The sequence below is a fragment of the Acomys russatus genome, chromosome 5 (genome assembly GCF_903995435.1).
Source record: "Acomys russatus chromosome 5, mAcoRus1.1, whole genome shotgun sequence".
In the NCBI taxonomy this organism is placed as follows: Eukaryota; Metazoa; Chordata; class Mammalia; order Rodentia; family Muridae; genus Acomys; species Acomys russatus.
This window is the reverse complement of record NC_067141.1, coordinates 21,728,621-21,747,671: the sequence shown is the minus strand read 5'-3', so window position 1 is coordinate 21,747,671 and position 19,051 is coordinate 21,728,621. Positions and strand designations below refer to the sequence as shown.

Below are 19,051 nucleotides of genomic sequence, written 5' to 3'. Positions count from 1 at the left end.
TGAATCACCAAGCCTTGCATTAGCTATTCTTTTTCTATTTACTTTTTGTTTTTGTTTTTTTGAGACAGGGCTCCTCTGTGTATCCTTGACTGACCTGGACTCACTGCTATCTGCCTGCTTCTGCTCCCCCAAGTGCTGGGATTAAAGGCATGCGTCACCACCACCTGGCTTGATTTACTATTTTTATGTGCATTGGTGTTTTGCTTGCATGCATGTCTTATGATGGTGTCAAATCACGTGGAGCTGGATTACAGGCAGTTGTGAGCTCTCCTCTGGGTGCTGGGAATTGAACTCTAGTCCTCTGGAACTATAGGACTACTCTTCCCGCTGAGCATCTCTCCAGCCCCAGATCTATTTTGGTTTTTTGTTTTGTTTTTCAAGACAGGGTTTCCCTATGTAATAGCCCTTTCTGTCCTGGACTCACTTTGTAGACCAGGCTGGTGGTGAACTCACAGCAACCCACCTGCCTCTGCCTCCCAAGTGCTGGGATTACAGGCATAAGCCACTACGCCCAGCTAATAATTTATTTTTATTTTATGTACATTGGTGTTTTGACTGCATGTATATCTGTGTGAGGATGTCAGATCCCCTGGAACAGAAGCTACAGTTGTGAGCTGTTTTGTGGGTGTTGGGAATTGAACCCTGCTGGATCCTCTGGAAAAGCAGCAGCAGTGTCTCCAGCTCCTTGTTTGTTTTATGTGGTTTCTAGGGAACCAACTCAGGTCATTTGATTGAGCCATTTCCCCTCTTACCTTTTTTTTTTTTTTTTTCATTCTAAGCCTTTAGTGCTGCAGTTTACTGCAAATGATTTCTCAGTTGGTGCAGCAGAGGTTTACCAAATGTCACACTGTCCCTTTGCTTTTGGACTCTTGGTTAGGAGACCCTGCCATGCTTTTGGGTTTTGTTTTTGTCTTGTTTTGTTTTTTTCAAGACAGGATCTCTCTGTGTAGCCTTGGCTATCCTGGACTCGCTTTGTAGACCAGGCTGGCCTCGAACTCACAGTGATCCGCCTGCCTCTGCCTCCAGAGTGCTGGGATTAAAGGCGTGTGCCCTCACCTGCCTCCTGAGACTGCAGCTCTGTAAGTCCTTTCTGCACTTTCCCGATATCCTACTCTGCTCACACCAGAGGAGCAGGAGAACAGGAGCAAGATAAGCATGGAGGAACACATCTGTAACTTCAGCCTTCAGGAGGCAGAGTCAGGAGGGCGGAGAGTTTCCGACAGCCTGGACTACAGCACGAGACCAGCTGAGAACAAAGCCAGACAAAACTGGGCCTGCTGGTCCAAGTCTGTAATCCCAGTTACTTGGGATGGCAAGTCTGGAGGATCATAAACTTCAGTGAGATCCCTGTGAAAAAGAGGGTTGCGGTGTGGCCTAGCAGGGGGACACTTTCCTATCTGTGCAAGTCTTTGGGGTTTTTTGTTTTTTTGTAGACAGGGAGGCTGGCCTCGAACTCACAGAGATCCGCCTGCCTCTGCCTCCCGAGTGCTGGGATTAAAGGCAAGCGACACCATGCCTGGCTTAAATTAATTTTTTTATATTACTTTCATAGTCTAAATACATGCAGATATAGAAAATATTCAGATCCATGCACGGTGTTGAGCGCCTGTGATCCTAGCTCTCATGGAGGCGGAGGCAGGTGGATCTCTGTGAGTTCGAGGCTAGCCTGGTGTACAAAGAGAAATTAATTGCCAAGGCTACACAGAGAGACCCTGTCCTAAAAAAAGGAGAAAAATATTCAGTAGTTTCAAAAACATGCTGATGTACACCAAGTCACACATAGACCTGTGGAACTGAAACGTTCTGACAGGTCATAGCAGAGGTGTCCTTGGGCTGGACACTGCTGGAGGGAGGTCTGCTTTGGAGGTGAACCAAGGATCTAACTCCTGTCTCAGGGCAAAGGTTCCAGCTCAAGCATCCGGAATAGGCTAGCTCAGTCCATTGGACCATTGAAGCTCTAGCTAATGGCGAAAACAGGGAGGCGATCTAGTCAGTCACAGTGGAAAGAGGAAGAGCTAAAGGGGCCGCAGTGACTCTCAAGCCCTTTGGGGGATACTGACATGGGCTTTAGGTTGACATAAACAAAGAAGTGCATAAGGAGCAGGCGGTGTGCATCACTAAGCAGTCCTGGGGGAGAGGTGGTCCCTCCATCCTGTCTCATCTCTGATGCTACAAAGTGGTTCAAATGTGGCTCTCAGGAAAGATGACCTCTGCTCCGGAAGCACCTGATCCTCCTGGAGCTAGGGCTTTGTTTGTTTTGGTTTTTCCGAGACAGGTTTTTACCATGGAGTCCTGGCTGCTCTCCTGGAATTCACTCTGTAGACAGCTGGGTGTTTTTCTATCCTGTGAAGCTTAGAACAATGACTTAGCTCTGTGTCTTCAGTCTTGAACACAGAGGTTAGACACACAATCTTGAAGTGATTAGCATGGTGACCTGAAGATATAAGCAGAGGAGCCAAAGTGAACGAGAAAAGCTTTCCTCCTGCCCTTACTCACTCTATCAGCTTCTTTTCTCATTGCTCTGGCAAAATACCGGAAGAAAGCAACGTAAAGGTTTGTTTGGGCCCAGAGTTCAAGGCTGCAGTCCTTCAGGATGGAGAGGTATGGGAGCAAGAGCACGAGGCAGCTCTTACATTGCATGCACTCAGCTCAGAGTCCGGGACCCCAGCTTATGGAATCGGGGCCTCACATTTAGTGTGGGTCATCTCATATCAACCAACCTGATCTGGGCAATCTTGTTTTAACAGCGATTCTGAAACCTACCAAGACAATCAAAAGTATACAAATGCCAGCACTCAGGAGGCAGAGGCAGGGGGATCTCTGTGAGTTCGAGGTCAGCTGGTCCACAGAGCAAGTTCCAGGACAGCCAAGGCTACACAGAGAAACCCTATCTCAAAAAACAAAAACAAAAACAAAATAAAAGAAAGAAAGAAAGAAAGAACCCAAAAAAACAAAAAACCAAGAAACTACTGTGAGCATCTGTTCTATTCCCCCATTATGTGGGTCCTAGGAACGAGGCTCAGGTTGTCAGTCTTCCTGCCACTGAACCATTTCACAGGCTCAGAAGCAGCAGCTTCTAAGTCCCTCACCAAGCTCATGACCCCCAAGAGCCCTGGCCATCAGCACTTGTCTCTTCTCAGCATCTGGGCCAGCACAAAGCAGTTCTCTGTCCATGTCTTGGGCCGCCGACACACATGGGGTTCCTGCAGGACAGTGTGGGATGGGCACTCTCTAGCACCCATGTGCAGCTTGTTTAGGGACCCACACCCTAGAATGCCTCCTCAGTTTGACGGTGATCACCTCTCAGCTTTCTCTTAGATGTGAACGGGGCAAAGGAGACAGGTGGAAAGGCCAACATTGCTGAGCCCTGCAAACTCAAGATCCTGGGGGAAAAGCCACACCTACACTGGAGATTCTACAAGGCAGGGCTGAGACATGGACTCAGTAGTTAAGAACTGGCTGCTCAGCTGGGCACTCAGGAGGCAGAGGCAGGTAGATTGCTGTGAGTTCGAGGCCAGCCTGGTCTACAAAGTGAGTCCAGGACAGCCAAGGCTACACAGAGAAACCCTGTCTCGAAAAACCAAAAAACAAACAAACAAACTGGCTGCTCTTCTGGAGGATCAGGATTCAATTCCTAGCATCCCTATAATGGCTCACAACTGTCTTTAACTCCAGTGCCAGGGGATCTGACCCCCTCACACAGACATACATACAGACAAAACAGCAACGCAAATAAGATAGAAACAAATCATAAAAAAATTCTACAAGGCTCACTGAATGAGTAGAGCCTCGTGGCTGATGTGTAGAGTGGGAACGGTCCAGATCCGGACCCAACTGACCTCCGGCTGTCTTTAGTTCCCTTTGTAGTTACCCATCGTCCATCTCCGCATCTGATTGCCACCCTTCTATCAGGAAGAACCTTTGGACTGTGTGAACCCTAACTTCTACTGACTCAACAGCTAAGGATGTTATCACACAGCACCTGAAACCTCTGACAGGGACTTTGTCAGCTGACGCCTCCATTCCAAGATACCTGGCAAATGCCTTGAGCTTCGGCTTTTTGTTTTATAACTATAGCTCATGTAGCCACTTCCATACTGAAGCCCGTTCGGGGCAACATGACTGGTGTTCCTGGACCATGAACGCTCATATTTGGTTGAGAATAAACACCTCTTGCTCACTTTGAAGTGAAAGTCCTGTTTTGCGTCAGCAGCATTACCAAACAAATTGTTCCAAAAGTTTGGTTCAAAGTCTGGCCTTTGACAGTCCTAACAAGCGAGGCTTGGCTACCCATTCCCAATATGCCAGCTACATTAATAAGAGGAAAATAAGGAGCTGGGGAGATAGCTCAGTGGACAAGTACTTTCCTTGAAATCATGAGGCCCTGAGTGCAACCCCAGAACCCACTTTTTTTTAAATAAAATCCAGGCCTGGTAATCAGTACCTGCAATCACATACCACCCACACACACCCATACAGACCCCCCCCCCACACACACCTCTAAGTTTGAGGTCAGCCTAGTTCAGAGTTCCAGAAGAGCAAAGGCTACACAGTGAGACCCTGTCTTAAAAAAAGAAAAAAAAGAAAAAAAATGAAAACCAGAGATTTATTCACAGTGGATGAAAACACTGGAGTTCAGTGGACCTCAAGCCCACCTTTGTGGTTCCAGCAAGAGGTTTAGGTTTAGAGGGTAAGAGGCATGCATAATTTGGGGGTGGGTAGGAGGAAACTTACATCAGGATGTAAATAATTAAGAGAGAGCGAAACATAATTAACAGTCCTGGTCAAGATGTGGCCCCACCTGTTCTAAGCCAGTCTCAGAAAAACGTAACCAAAAACTAAGCACCTGCTTGTTGGTGCTTTCAGAGTGGCTTACGGTACATGAGCCATGCTTTCTGCATCCTAGAAATAAGGAAGTTGGCCAGCTGCCCGCCCACTCAGCCCTGCGGATCAGCCACTTGCCCTGGGTACATCAGTAAAGGCCCTGCCCTTTAACAAATGCCATGATGCATGACAAGCCGAAGGACAACGGTTGCGTCAGAGAGAACCAGCACTCAATTCTTAGAAACTTCTCACCCGCAATCCCAATCCCAGGACTCACTCTGGGCCACACAGTAAATGGGGCGGGGAATAGCAGGTGGGGAGACAGACATCGCTTTCCATGCCTGCATATCCCCTTCCACTAGCCCCCTGTATTCTCAGCCTTACCTATGCCCTCCAGCTGCCACGTTGAGAATGGATTTGAGCTCGATTCAGGATTCTCTTAATTCTTTGGCCAAGAACAGAACCTTCTTGGCTTCTTCACAGTGGTTGGTTTTATTTCTTGGCCTTACAATTCCAAGAAGGAAAAAGGGTACGGTGCTGCAGTTAAATCCTGAGAGGACAGATGAGGCGGTGCTCTGTCCCCAAGCCAGATAAGTTCTTCGTCAGGAGGAGGTACATCTCTAAGCCCCATGGATCTAGGGGTGTCTGAGTGAAGCTCCGAACCCTGTCTCCTGCGTACCCCTTCCTTGTTACTCATGGGGACCCATTTGTGCCTGCTTCCTAGCCACATCACGCTGCTTATGGCCACAATGCCATCACCTGCCCACATGGTAGACAGTATCGGGCTAGCCAGCTGCTTTAGCGTTTTCACCAACAGTGCAGAGGACCCACCTTAGGTGACGTCACCTTCACAACCCCGTTCACGACAGAGAGGCTGTTGGCTGCATTCGGCTTGCTTGTGTAGCTTCGAAGCTCCAGACTTCTCCCAATCCACTTGGTCCAGGAGAGCCCCACCTGAGCCCTATAATGGGGAAAAGGCTTCATCTGGGTCTTGAAGGCCGCTTGAGGGCTCCCTCCCATCTCTAGGCACCTCCTCTACCCTAAGGAATGTTTACATGGCAAGGATTGCCTGTGAAGCCCGCCCCGATCCCAAGAGAGCCTTATGTCTCTGAACACTTGGTCCTCGTATCCAAGGACCACTTGATGGTGACCTCAACTAACAGAGGGACACTCAAGGCAACATGCATGTGAGGGTGTTCGCGCAAGGGCAATGCCGAGCAGATGCTGCCGCTGGGGGCCCTGCTTTTAAGACGGTTGGGTGCTTGATAGAAAGGTGCTCCCAGATGAGCATGGATGGCAAGGAAATGGTCCAGGACTCACAGAGGCAGCAGGAGTGACAGGAGGCAGAGACCTTGCAGGACAGGAGTCTCCCAGGACTTCTTACCTCCCCTCCTCCCTTACATTCCAGTAGAAGCAGGTTCTGGATATGGACGAGTGAGTGCCTCCTTTCCTTTCTTGAGACAGGGTCTCTGTGATTCTGACTGTTCTGGAACTCACCACGTAGATCAGGTTAACCTCAGAGATTTGCCTGCCTCTGCCTCTTGAGTGTTTGGGACTAAAGGCCTGTGCCACCACACCCGGCTTGAGTGCCTCCTTTTTTTTTTTTTTTTGGTTTTTCGAGACAGGGTTTCTCTGTGTTAGCCTTGGCTGTCTTGAACTAATTTTGTAGATCAGTCTGTCCTTGAACTCAGCCTGCCTCTGCCTCCTGAGTGCTGGGATTAAAGGTGTGCGCCACCAGTGCTTGGCTGAGTGCCTCCTTCTTGATACCCGGCTTGCCATCAACATCAAGAATTCCTATGGGTCAGGATCTCTAAACACAAGCAGACCCTACATATGTAGTCCTCAACTCCCCCCTCCTTTCAACACATGAGCACTTGCCAACAGATCTGATGTCCTAGCACGTGAAGTCCAGGGCTCAGGTGTTTAAGCCTCACAATCAGGACCTTCGGCGTGGCCATGAAGGAGACTGAAGCTCCACAGGGCAGGATGGGGCACTGAGCCGCACTCATGATGAGGTCATGAGTCTCGCCTAGGGACATCCAGAGGCCACCAGTGCTCTGCTTCAAGTGGCAAGGCCTGCCCATTATTCCCCACGGGAGCCCTGATCTTGTCTAGGTGTCCAGGCCCAGATGTTAGTCACTGTAGCAGGGAGACCCTGGGGGCGGGGGCGAATGGACCAGTGTGCCTACTTGAGTACATAGGATCCAGGATGCTGCTCAGCAACAGGCAATGTGGCAGGTAACTCTACACTAGGGCCTGACTCCGGGCAATGTGTTAAGACCTGGACTCCTTCCCACTGAGCACAGGAGACAAAGGGAAGGTGGTCTGGGAAGGTCAGATCCAGAGCATGGCCCCTGGCCAACCACTGCTTATCAGTAACATCTGCCTGTTTAGGCCTCGATGCTGAACTCCATGGGGATCCTAAGTAGTCTCACAGGCTCTACTGGAAACAGACATTTGCTAACTCACAAATGGGCCACTCTGGACACAGGTCACAGACTTACTTAAGCATCCCCCAGCTATGTGAATCACCTGTCAGGCATGGTACACACCACCAGCCTTGGGCTGAAACACACAGTAGCCTCACTGCTGGGGTCAGGGATGGAGCCTCAACTTCCTCCTCCATCTCTCACTCAGAACCAGACAATGACTTAAGTTCTGGTGCTCAAGGAGGCAATCTGTGGGGTCGGTGGATACCCCAGAGTGAAGCTTCGTAGTTGGCTTCAGTTGTCAACCTGACACACCTGAGAAGAGGGAGCCTCAAGTGAGGTTCTGCATCAGCCTGGCCCCTGGGTGTGTGTGGAGCATTTCTTGATTGCTTGGTGGGGGGTAGTTAGCCCAGTGTGTGAGGTGCCTTTCCTGGCTAGGTGGGCCTAGGCTGTATAAAAGAGGGACCTAAAGCCAGGCGCAAGCCTTTAATCCCAACAGTGGAAGGCAGAGGCAGGCAGATCTCTGCGTTTGAGGCCAGCCTGGTCTACAGAGTGAGTTCCAAAACAGCCAGGGCTACACAGAGAAACCCTGTCTCAAAAAACAGGAACAACAAAAGTACCTTTAGGTTGTTTTTAAAATATTGGTGCCTCACATTGGGCGTGCTGGCGCATGTTTTTAATCCCAATACTCAGGAGGCAGAGGAGTTTGAGGCCAGCCTGGTCTACAAAGAGAGTTCCAGAACAGCCAGGGTTACTACACAGAGAAACTCTTTCTCGAAAAAACAAAAAAAAAAAAAAAAAGAAGGCTTAAAAAAAAAAGTTGTTCCTTCATGGTCGATACTTCAGTTCCTGCTCTGACTTCCTCTGTAACCTGTATAAAAATATCAAATATTGGGGCTGGAGAGATGGCTCAGAGGTTAAGATGACTAACTGCTCTTCCAGAGGTCCTGAGTCTATGAAATATGATGCACTCTTCTGGCCTGCAGGTGTACAAGCAGGCAGAGCACTGTATACATAGTAAGAAATCTTTTAAAAATATAGTATTAGTCTTTTTCTTTTTAAAGTTTTATTTATTTACAGGCCAGAGAAGGGCATCAGATCACATTATAGATGGTTGTGAGCCACCATATGGTTGCTGGGAATTGAACTCATGACCTCTGGAAGAACAGTCAGTGCTCTTAACCACTGTACCATCTCTCTCCAGCCCAGTCTTCTTTTTGAGACAGGGTTTCTCTGTGTGGCCCAGACTGGTCTCAAACTCAGATCCACCTGCCTCTGCCTCTGAGTGCTGAGATTTAAGGCATGGCCACCAAACCCCAGCAAATATTAGTCTTTTCTATCAAATACTATAAAACTTGTGTTTAGAATAAGGAAGTAAAATATTTTGTTTTGTTTTTTGAGACAGGGTTTCTCTGTGTAATAGCCCTGGCTGTCCTGGATTCACTTTGTAGGCCAGGCTGGCCTTAAACTCATAGAAATCTGCCTGCCTCTGCCTCCCGAGTGGAGTGCTGAGATTACAGTTGTGTACCATCACGCCCGGTGAATTAAATTTTTTTTTTTTTTTTTAGAGACAGAGTTTCTCTGTGTAACAGCTCTGCTGTCCTGGAACTCTCTCTGTAGACCAGGCTGGCCTCGAAATCAGAGATTCTCCTGTTTCTTCCTCCCAAGTGGTGGGATTAAAGGCGTGCGGCTGAATTAAAGTACTTTTATCTCCCCCACCTTCTAAGACTTTTTTGTTTTGTTTTTTGAGACAGGGTTTCTCTGTGTAGCCTTGGCTGTCCTGGACAGCCTCGAACTCACAGCATTCCCCCTGCCTCTGCCTCCGGAGTGCTGGGATTAAAGGTGTGCCCCACCACCGCCAGGCCGCCAGGCCCTCGTAAGATTTTTATGCAAGTCTTTAATCCTCTCCACCTAGTAAAAGCTTGGTTTACACAAAGGCTCACTACTACTCTCTGTTCTAGGAATTTGATGTCTTGGTACAGAGATCCCTCCCCCCCTTCAATCAAGGACTATTTCCCCTTTCCTCCTCCTAGTCAACTGTATAAAAATGTGAGGCCAGACCCCAGCCAACAGGGGGAAAGCCACAGGCACCGCCTAAGTGAGAATAAGAATCAAATGCACTTCCCATCTTAGTGTGTTGTTCACTCTTCCCTGGAGCTCACTCTCTCGGTCAGGAGGAAAATCTGCCTTGTCTAGACACTTCAGCAGGAAGCGTGGTCTCTTTATTTACCACCCCAAATTTGTATCTCCCACCTGGGAAGTTGAATTAAATACTTTCCTCCTGAAGACTCCCCATCTGGTCTTTCCTCAGGAAACTCAACATCAGCCCCCAGAGGGGGCTTAGGAAGTGACATCCCATTCTCCGCAGGGTCATAGAAAACTCAAGGGACCCAGGCGTCTTTGGATCTTCCCAAACCCGCAGAGGAAGGCCCGCTCACTTGCGACCCACCTCCTCGCCCTTCACCCAGTCGGCCCGAGCGGTGTTCGTTCCCGGACACATTTAGCCGGGCTCAACTTGCGGGCAAAGGCCCAAGGCGTAGTAGCTTTGTGGCGGACTCGGACCCTGAGTAACGTCTGGCCGGCCTACGGCGCTTAATTGAGGTGTGACCCTGGGCTGCAAGCCAGTCCCGCCTGCCAGCTTCGGGTAACGGTCACTCAAGGACCTGTAGAGTGTCTCGTCCCCGCCCCTGCCCCCGCCCTATGCACTCGCGCGTCCGGTCCCCCACGCATTGCGCACGCGTAGGCTGCTGCCCACGCCGTCAAGCAGGTTCCGCACCGCCCCCTTTCTCCGCTCATCCTGCAGGCCATCCGGCCCTCCGTACCTCGCGCACGCGCATTCCCCTCCCGGCAGGCGAGCCCCGCCCACCCCGCCCCTAGCTCTCTAATCAGCCCGGGTCTGCAACTATGGCGTCCGAGAGATTGCCCAGCAGACCTGCCTGTCTTCTGGTGGCCAGCGGCGCTTCCGAAGGTGAGGCGCGCAGGGCAGCGGTGTGGCGCAGTGGACTGCCGTCCAGACTCCCGGGCAACGTTTGCGCCTGCCGGGTTGGGATCCTGGGACCCTACACTTGTCTCCCCGGGGCTGGCCTGTGTTGTCAGCACTGGGAGGCGGGGATGGACCGCGGCTGCGGAGATGACCCTGCCCCCGTGTCACCCGCAGGCGCTCAGTACTCTGCCCACGGTTCCTGCTTTTCTGTTCCCCTGATCTTGGGCTTATTTTCATGCACCTCCAGGAAGCGATCCTGAAGGAGGTTGCTCAAAAGAGCTGCCCAGAAAGGAGCCGCACACAGAAGGGGGGTCTGTTGGCTTCATATGGGTTCCATCGGCCAGGTGTGTTTCTGGGGCTCTGGGCAAATGATTACTTAGCTGGTCCTTAGTGAACTGGCTGGCCCGAGATAGTCATTGCGAGGTGGTGGAGCCAGAGGGGTAGTAAGCCAGAGAGTGCCGCAGAATCCTACACTGGGTTCCAAAGTGAACCTCCAGGTGGAGATGGGAGGGGGCCACTCCTTAAGAGGTTTGGGAGAATCTACTGTCGCTCCTGGATTAGGCCTTACTTGAGAGAGTTGGGGAGAGATTCAGGAGCTGGTGGGGATAATCTGGGATTAGTCACTGAAAATGTATTGACCCATAAAAGTGAAGAAACTAGACAAAACTCTACTCCCTAGCTAGGGGAGGCTAGGCTGTTCCCACAAAACCACTGGGGCCTTGTTTGTTTTGTTTTGGTTTTTGTTTGTTTGTCTTTTGGTTTTTCAAGACAGGGTTTCTCTGTGTAGCCCTGGCTGTCCTGGACTCACTTTGTAGACCAGGCTGGCCTCGAACTCACAGAGATCTGCCTGCCTCTGCCTCCCCAGTGCTGGGATTAAAAGCGTGGGCCACCACTGCCGGGCAAGTTTTGGTTTTATTTTTGGGACAGGGTTTCTCTGTGTAATAGCTTTGGCTGTCCTGGACTCCACTTTGTAGATCAGGCTGGCCTTGAACTCAAGGCGATCCACCTGCCTCTGCCTCCCTAGTGCTGGGATTAAACGCAGGCACAGTCTTCTGAACTGGGCAAAATTTGTTCCTTTTTGACTGAGTCTTTAGTGTGCAAAAGAGGGCTGCTAATGGCATGGTGGGGGTAGAATATATTGTTCTTAAAAAGATGGGACCTCCCCCACTAGATGTCCTGGGTGTGGAGAGTGCCCCAGAGGCCGTGTTCTCTGCTGTTTTTACATCCATAACATGTTCACTGCTGCTGTCCCCAAGCTAGGGGGAGCTTGGATCCTGGTGGGTCTGTAGGGAGTGAGCCAGATGGCTTGCCTTTGGAAGTAACTGTGTGGGAAAGGGTAGGATGGTGCCAAAGGGCCTAGGAGTGTTGGTGGACAGACAGTTAAGGCGGGCTGGGGGCCTGAAGGTATTAGGTCAAGCAGAGAGCCTGTTCTGGGAAGCTCCAGAACCACTGGGGCACCTGCACATCTTTCTGGGGCCAGGATAGTCCCCAGGAGCACTGGAGCAGTCGCTGAGGAAGAGATGGGACAGTTGGCCCTGTCATACTCTTGCCTTTCTGGAACCCTCTCTGCAGGTGTGTCAGCCCAGTCCTTCTTCCACTGTTTCACACTGGCCAGTGCTGCCTTCAACCTACAGGTGGCCACCCCTGGGGTGAGTATCACCCTTCTCCAGGGAACCCCTGAGGTCCTCTCCTTTCCTGGGTTGAGGGTAGCAGAGTGTAGAGAGTTTTCTATAGTTAATAGTAGATCCCCTGCAGGTAAGGGGATCTACAACCAAACTTGGTGTCACCCTTAAGTCATAGCCCCAGTTCCCTGGGCTCTGACTACCAGTTTTAAGGGAGGGTTTTGGTTTTGGTTTTTGTGGCCTTCGCTTTTGTCAGGTCTGTAAGTGAAAGATAAGGTTTGGCTCTAGTATGCAGGTCCTGCACATTTGCCCCTAATTGGAGAGCTTCTTCTTCTTCTTTTTTTTTTTTTTTTTTTCTTTTCCCCCAAGACAAGGTTTTTCTGTGTAGCCTTGGCTGTCCTGGACTTGCTATATAGACCAGGCTGGCCTCAAACTCAAAGCGATCCGCCTGCCTCTGCCTCCCGACTGCTGGGATTAAAAATGTGTGCCACCACGCCCAGCTTGGAAAGAGATCCTTGATACTTGCATTGTGGCCCTGGGGACATACAATACAAATGGGTCACAGCAAGTGTGTATTGTGTATTTGTGACATTGCATGTTTTGAAGTCACGAGGTGGTTGGGAAAGTAGTTGCTACTTTGTAATCAGGAGACTGGGGACCCTGAGGGAATGGTGTGGTAAACCCGTGGTAAGACCTCAGCATTGAGTTGCGCTGGGCTCCACATACTGGGGGTTTGGTTCTCTGGGTCTTCCTTGTACTTGAGTTTTTTTCTTTCTAAAGCCACTGGAGGCTGGCTCCCTGCCTGAGCCAACCCGGGAAGACTGTCTAGCTGAGTGTTTGTGCCCTGGGGTCTGTTTTTAAGTCTATCAGCCTTTCTAAGTTCTCTGTCATCCAAATGTGGGGGAAGATCCAGTGCTGACTTTTCACCTGTTGGTTCTGCTTCTATAGGGGAAGGCCATGGACTTTGTGGATGTGACTGAGAATAATGCACGTTGGGTACAAGACTTCCGCCTCAAGGCATATGCCAGCCCTGCTAAGCTTGAGTCTATAGATGGTAGGTGGGGAAAGTGACAAGTGGTGACGTTTAGGTAGTGGGTCCCTGTGTCCTGGTTATGCCTCTGACCTGTGGTTTCCCTCCAGGTGCCCGGTACCATGCTCTCCTGATTCCCAGCTGTCCTGGAGCCCTGGCTGACCTTGCCAGTAGTGGGTCCCTGGCTCGAATACTGCAGCACTTCCGCTCTGAGAGCAGTGGGTGACAAGAAACTGGAGAACAGGCTGGCAGCCAGACACCCGGGTGGGAAGTAGGAGGGAGTGACCAAAACAGTGGGTGACAGAGAACCAGAGGCTAGGCTTGGAATGGAGCTATGGAGTGGATATGGGATTCAGGGCTTATGTTCAGGACTGGGCCTGCCTGGTGATGTCATCAGCCCATCAGATGGAGGTGGAGAGCTGCAGTGGCTTGAGCTGCACACAGAGAAGTTTGTTCTGTGACCATGTGCACAACAGAGTCATCCCACTAGACATAATGTGTGCATTGTCACTGTCAGTCTATGCACTATGGACCTTTTCAAGTTGAGAGAGGGCTGGTGACCATGGCTTCTTAGCGCTTTTCATGGTAGGCTAGTCAGGATGCTGTCTGGATCCCAGCGGGAACGGGCAACATCAGTTGTGATAAGCACATCTGTATGCTGGGGCAGGATGCTCCTCAGAGGCTGGCATGCAGACAGGCTACACACGGTGTCCTTTGTTGGTGAGAGCTGGTCGGCTGGGCTGAAACAGGCAGTTGTTCCTAGCCACTTCAGCCATGAGAATGCCCTGGCCGTGTAAGTTGCCTTTGAGGAGGAGCCAGGGTAGTTCTGTCGCAGAGCAGGGTACCGGCTGGGAGTGTACCACCCTCAGTGGCTTCTCTGCAGCTTGAGGCAGCGGTTGGTACATAGACTGGAGTTCTGCGTGCTAGCCCATGTCTCCAAACTGAGGTAGCATGGGCTCTAAGTAAACTCTAGTCTTGAGGCATCCACCTTGGGTAAGGGGACACTTAGGAGGGGACCCTACCCAGGACAGCATCCAGGGCCTCAGAGTACTTTGCTTTTAGAACCCATCTGTGCCATTGGTCATGGTGTTGCTGCCCTGTGCTGTGCTACCAGTGAAGACAGGTCCTGGGTGTTCCAGGGCTACAGCCTGACAGGGGTGAGTACCTCACGGACAAGCCAGTGTCCTGTTCATCCTGTCTCCTTCCCCCTACTTGAACCAGGAGGTTCCCAATGTGACCTGCCCTTCCCCATGCTGCTAGACCAGTTCTCTCTCTGCCCAGTGTAAGAGGGCAGAGCACAGTCTGCAACCCTCTAGAGTGAGCCTCAGCCCCTTACATGGCCATCATGGAACCCTCCAAGGGACCCCTTCCATAGGTCACCAACCCATCTCAGTCTGGTCACAGATGCCTTGATGCTGCAAGAGCCAGGCACTCCAAGTCATAGTGGCTTAGTCCCCAAAAGACAACTGAGCTTTACCTTTGCCTGTTTTCCCGCATGTGGTAGCTGAGGCTACTGCTCTGATTTGGCTTGCCTGGTCCCTGGGGTTGGTCTTAGGGACAATAGGGCACTGGGCCAGGTAGAGGCACCAGCTGGTCTGACTCAGGCCCTGCCCTTGCAGCCTTCTGTGTACGAGCTCATCAGGGTGCCTGGCTTTGCCCGCCTGCCACTGGTCGTTGAGGACTTTGTGAAGGACGCTGGTGCTGGCTTCAGTGGTGAGCCCAAGTTGATGTCTCTACACACAGATGGGTAGGGATACCTGCTGTGTCTTGGGTTGGTGCCTTAGGTCTCGCATACCCCTGTGGCCATGGTGGTTCATGCAGGTAGGCAGGCTCTTCTACTGACCCCGGGTGCTCACAGCTTCTCAATAGCTGGGAGTGGATTGGGCCTAGTCCTTGTGTGCCTAAGGCTTGTGCCTTTTGCCTTAGCCAGTGAGCCTGACGCTGTTCACGTGGTGCTGGACCGTCACCTGGTCACTGGCCAGAATGCCAACTCCACTGTTCCTGCTGTCCAGAACCTGCTCTTCCTCTGTGGTAGCCGGTGAGGTTCCTGGGAAGGGGTTTGGGTGGATTCCTGCTTTGTGACTGGCTCCCTCTGCTGGACAGTTTTATCTGTGACGCTCTGCCTGCTGAGCCTGGACCATGTGTTCATCCTATAGGAAGTAAACTTGGATGCTTAGATGTCCTGGTGGCCTAGAGACCAGACAACAACTGAACGCACTGTGGCCTTTTCTGGTGGTCCTTGCTGGACAGGACACTCAAGCCTCTATCTGGACCTTGTGGAACACCAGAAGCCTCCAGGAATTAAACTTGAGGAGTATCAGTTCTAATGCAGATGACGTACCCCTCCCTCCATTCCCAACACACAGTGTGGAGCATGTCGGCAGGCCTGGCAGTTCCTGAGAACTCCAAATTGAACATTCCAAGAAGAATCATCCATGGAAGCACAGCTCTGGGGTCTTTGGATGGGGTGTTGCTCTTGCAGGGCCTTTTGGCTATTCCCATCCTGTGAGCTGTTCCTGGGAACCACGTGGGAGGGACAGTAGGCTGGAGCTTACTCTGAACTCTCATCCCCACCCCACCCCTTTGTTGTTTTTTGAGACAGGGTTTCTTTGTAGCCTTGGCTGTCCTGGAACTCACTCAGTAGACCAGGCTGGCCTCGAACTCAGAGATCCATGTGCTTCTGCCTCCCTGAGGACTGGAATTAAAGGCATACACCACCACTGCCTGGCTAAGAACTCATCTTTCCCAAGGTGAACAGTGTATGTTATCCTAGCCTTGAACAGGCAGCATTCTTGCTGAAGGGGTCAGCCCTTTAACTCCTACTGGGCTGTGGTTTTGAATGTAGTTGAGGTGTCACCTCAGCCTGGCATGGTCCTGGGCCCTTGACATGGACACAGTGATGTCACCCAGTCCCATATGGCACATGGAAAAAAATATTAGTGTCACACCTTGAGATCCTGTCCAATGGCCTCTGGCTTACAGAAGCCTCAGCCCAGGTATTTCATCTACTCCTAGAAGGAATGGCCACAGAAGGGCTTGAGCTACATGGAGCAGGGGGTAGCCTACCATTTGCTGTCTGGGTACCTGGCCTGGATTGTAGCCAGGACTGGTGAGCTACCTCTAGCTCTGAAATAGAGCCTCCCAAATAACTTTGGACCTTTCAACTTCCATCTCCATTTAACTTAGCATATCCCAAGCTCATTGAAAGTTATAAAGCTTTAATGAGGAAAGTCTAGAACAAAGTGGAAGAAAGATACAGGACAGCCCACTGTCCCTGGATTCCTCCCTGGCCTTGCACTGTCCCCAACTGCCATACACACTATGTATTGATGGGTATTTCTGAACAAGACCTTAAAACCCTCAGGCTGTCTGTGCCTAGACGTGGCTGGCTCAGACATAGGCTGGGTGGCCTGTAAACAATGAATATGTTCTTAAAGCTTGAAGACAAAGTCAGCATGCTAGCTGCGTCTGGCAGGGCTCCCTGGCTCAGACCACTTCCTGCCTAGTGGGAACGGGTTAGGTGTTCTCTGGAACCTCTTCAGAGTTCACTGGGTGTCCACTTAACACCATCAGCTGGGAGCCAAGATTTTGTTGTGGTGGTTTTTATTTATTTTTGGTTTTTCAAGACAGGGTCTCTGTGTGTAGCCTTAGCTGTGTGGTGGTTTGTGTGTGTGTGGGTGGGGGGGGGTTGTTGTTGTTGTTTTCTTCTTCAAGACAGGGTTTCTCTGTGTCACCCTGGTTGTCCTGGACTCACTTTGTAGACCAGCCTTGGAACTCAGAGTGATCCACCTGCCTCTGCCTCCCAAATGCTGAGATTAAAGGTATGTGCCACCACCACCTGGATGTTGTGGTTTTTTTGGTTTTGGTTTTTTGAGACAGGGTTTCTCTGTGTAGTCTTGGCTGTCCTGGAGTCCCTTTGTAGACCAGGCTGGCTTCAAACTCACAGCGACCAGCCTGCTTCTGCCTCCCAAGTGATGGGATTAAAGGCGTGCACCACCATGCCCGGCTGTTGTGTTTTTTTTTTTTTTTTTTTTGGTTTTTCGAGACAGGGTTTCTCTGTGTAGCCTTGGCCATCCTGGACTCACTTTGTAGACCAGGCTGGCCTCGAACTCACAGTGATCCGCCTGCCTCTGCCTCCCAAGTGCTGGGATTAAAGGTGTGCGCCACCACGCCCGGCTTGGCTGTTGTGTTTTTTAAAGATTTATTATGTATTCAGTGTTCTGCCTGCATGTACACCTGCACACCAGAAGAGGGCACCAGATCTCACTATAGATGGTTGTGAGTTACCACATCGTTGCTCGAAATTGAACTCAGGACCTTTGGAAGAGTAGCCAGTGCTTATAATGTCTGAGCCATCTCTCCAGCCCTGGGAGCAAAGGTTTTAGCATGAATTAGGGAACAGCTTTTAGACACTAGGGAAGCAGTACTATGCTGATAGGGTTTTAGAGGTTCACATTGGCTGGCTCTACATATTTTTGTTTTGTTTTTTGAGACAGGGTTTCTCTGTGTAGCCCTGGCTGTTCTGGACTCTCTTTGTAGACCAGGCTGTCCTCGAACTCAACAATCCACACACCTCTGCCTCCGGACTGCAGGCATGTGCCACCACTAAAGGCTTCACATCACTATAGTGGGTAAGGTGAGCTCTGACTGTGCCAGGCCTTTGCTCCAAGGGTCTTCCCACTGCCCAGTCCTAGGTGGAGGGGGAGAGTAGGCTAGAGAAGAGAGAATGAAGAAAAGTGGAAAAGTGGCATCTGAGCTCAGGGTATGTTTACAAACACATTTATAATTGCTTAAGAGAAATGAAACCTTATACAAATGTTGATGGCAGAATTACTTACAATAAAGACTGAAAAGGCAGGGCATCGTGGCGCACACCTTTAATCCCAGCACTCAGGAGACAGAGGCAGGCGGATCACTGTGAGTTCGAGGCCAGCCTGGTCTAAAAAGGGAGTCCAGGACAGCCAAGGCTACACAGAGAAGCCCTGTCTCAAAGAACAAAAAATAAAGCCCTCTAACTTCAATATGTATCCCTGATGTGTGTGCCCACTTAACACACACACACACAATTCAGTATCTTTAAGTGAATGAAGAAGTGTTTTGTTTTGTTGGAGACAGGGTTTCTCTGCATAGCCCTGGCTGTCCTGGACTCAACTTTGTAGACCAGGCTGGCCTCAAACTCCAGAGGTCTGCTTGCCTCTTGCCTTCTGAGTGCTGGGATTACAGATGTGCGCCACCACATCCAGCTAAAAAACTGTTTTGTTGTTCTGGAGACAGGTTCTGTGTGCCCCTCATTCTGTAGACCAGGCTGGCCTCAAACCCAGAAATCACTCGCCTCTGCCTCCTAAGGACTGGGATTAAGGGCATGTGCCATCATGCCCAGCTATTGGGTCCTTTATAATGGAATATCAACAGCTCAGTGACGCACTTGGCCATAAACTCTTGATACCAAGTCCTCTGTGGTGCTGCACACATTTAACCAAGTGGAGGCCACTTGATCTACATAGTAAGTTACAGGATAGCCAGGCTATGTGCAGTAACCCTGTCTTGAAAAAAAACAAGAGATCCACAGAGCATTCTTCTGTCCTGGACTCCCAGGCTGGAAAGATTCAAATCCCCATATCCTTTTAGGACAAACAATTGCTCGCCCAAAGGGTGAGGGTTGGGAGGGTATGGGCATATGGCTCTGCTGAAGCAGGCCAGCTTCAAGCAGCATTGCTCTTACAGGCTTGTCTCCTGGCTGAAGTGGGTAGAATACCAGTGATTCTTGATGGGGAAAGTGTAAACCTAGCTGTATGGGGCTGCAGAAGCTACTCCCACTTGAGAATCCAGGATAGGGCTAGATTTCTGCAGCAGGTGCTTAGCCCTAGAACTGCTCGTTGCTGGCAATCTAGGGAACGGGCCTTGCAAATTGCTCCAAGATCCTCCCTAATGGGTCTGTGGGGTCTTTTTCAGCAGAGCTTAATGCGAATAGTGGGCAACTCAGGATCCAGGAGCCCATGTTTGGCAGAGAAGGGTGGCACTGGCCCTAGGCAGGCCCAGGGTCTTTTTGTTTTGCTGACCAGCCTAACTTCCCATCTGTACACATTCTGTTAGTAGTGTGGCCAACTTCATGCCCTCAACTAAGTGCTTCTAGAACACAGGCCATTCAGCCACTGCAACTAAC

The 19,051-nt window shown here is 50.6% G+C and overlaps 1 protein-coding gene across 2 annotated transcripts; it reads left to right on the top strand.

Moving 5' to 3' along the window:
• The first annotated feature begins 10,120 nt into the window (after window positions 1–10,120).
• Window positions 10,121–15,341, top strand: Gatd1 (glutamine amidotransferase class 1 domain containing 1). Of its 2 annotated transcripts, XM_051145644.1 has the most exons (8): window positions 10,121–10,221; window positions 11,809–11,885; window positions 12,807–12,912; window positions 12,999–13,106; window positions 13,951–14,045; window positions 14,508–14,601; window positions 14,815–14,926; window positions 15,045–15,341. In XM_051145644.1, exons 1-8 carry the CDS (start codon window positions 10,158–10,160, stop codon window positions 15,049–15,051), a joined length of 663 nt encoding a protein of 220 aa, XP_051001601.1. In that variant the 5' UTR covers window positions 10,121–10,157; the 3' UTR covers window positions 15,052–15,341. The 2 variants fall into 2 exon arrangements, with proteins under 2 accessions (XP_051001601.1, XP_051001602.1); XM_051145645.1 differs by lacking the exon at window positions 15,045–15,341 and having other exon boundaries at window positions 14,815–14,930.
• Window positions 15,342–19,051: the final 3,710 nt, after the last annotated feature.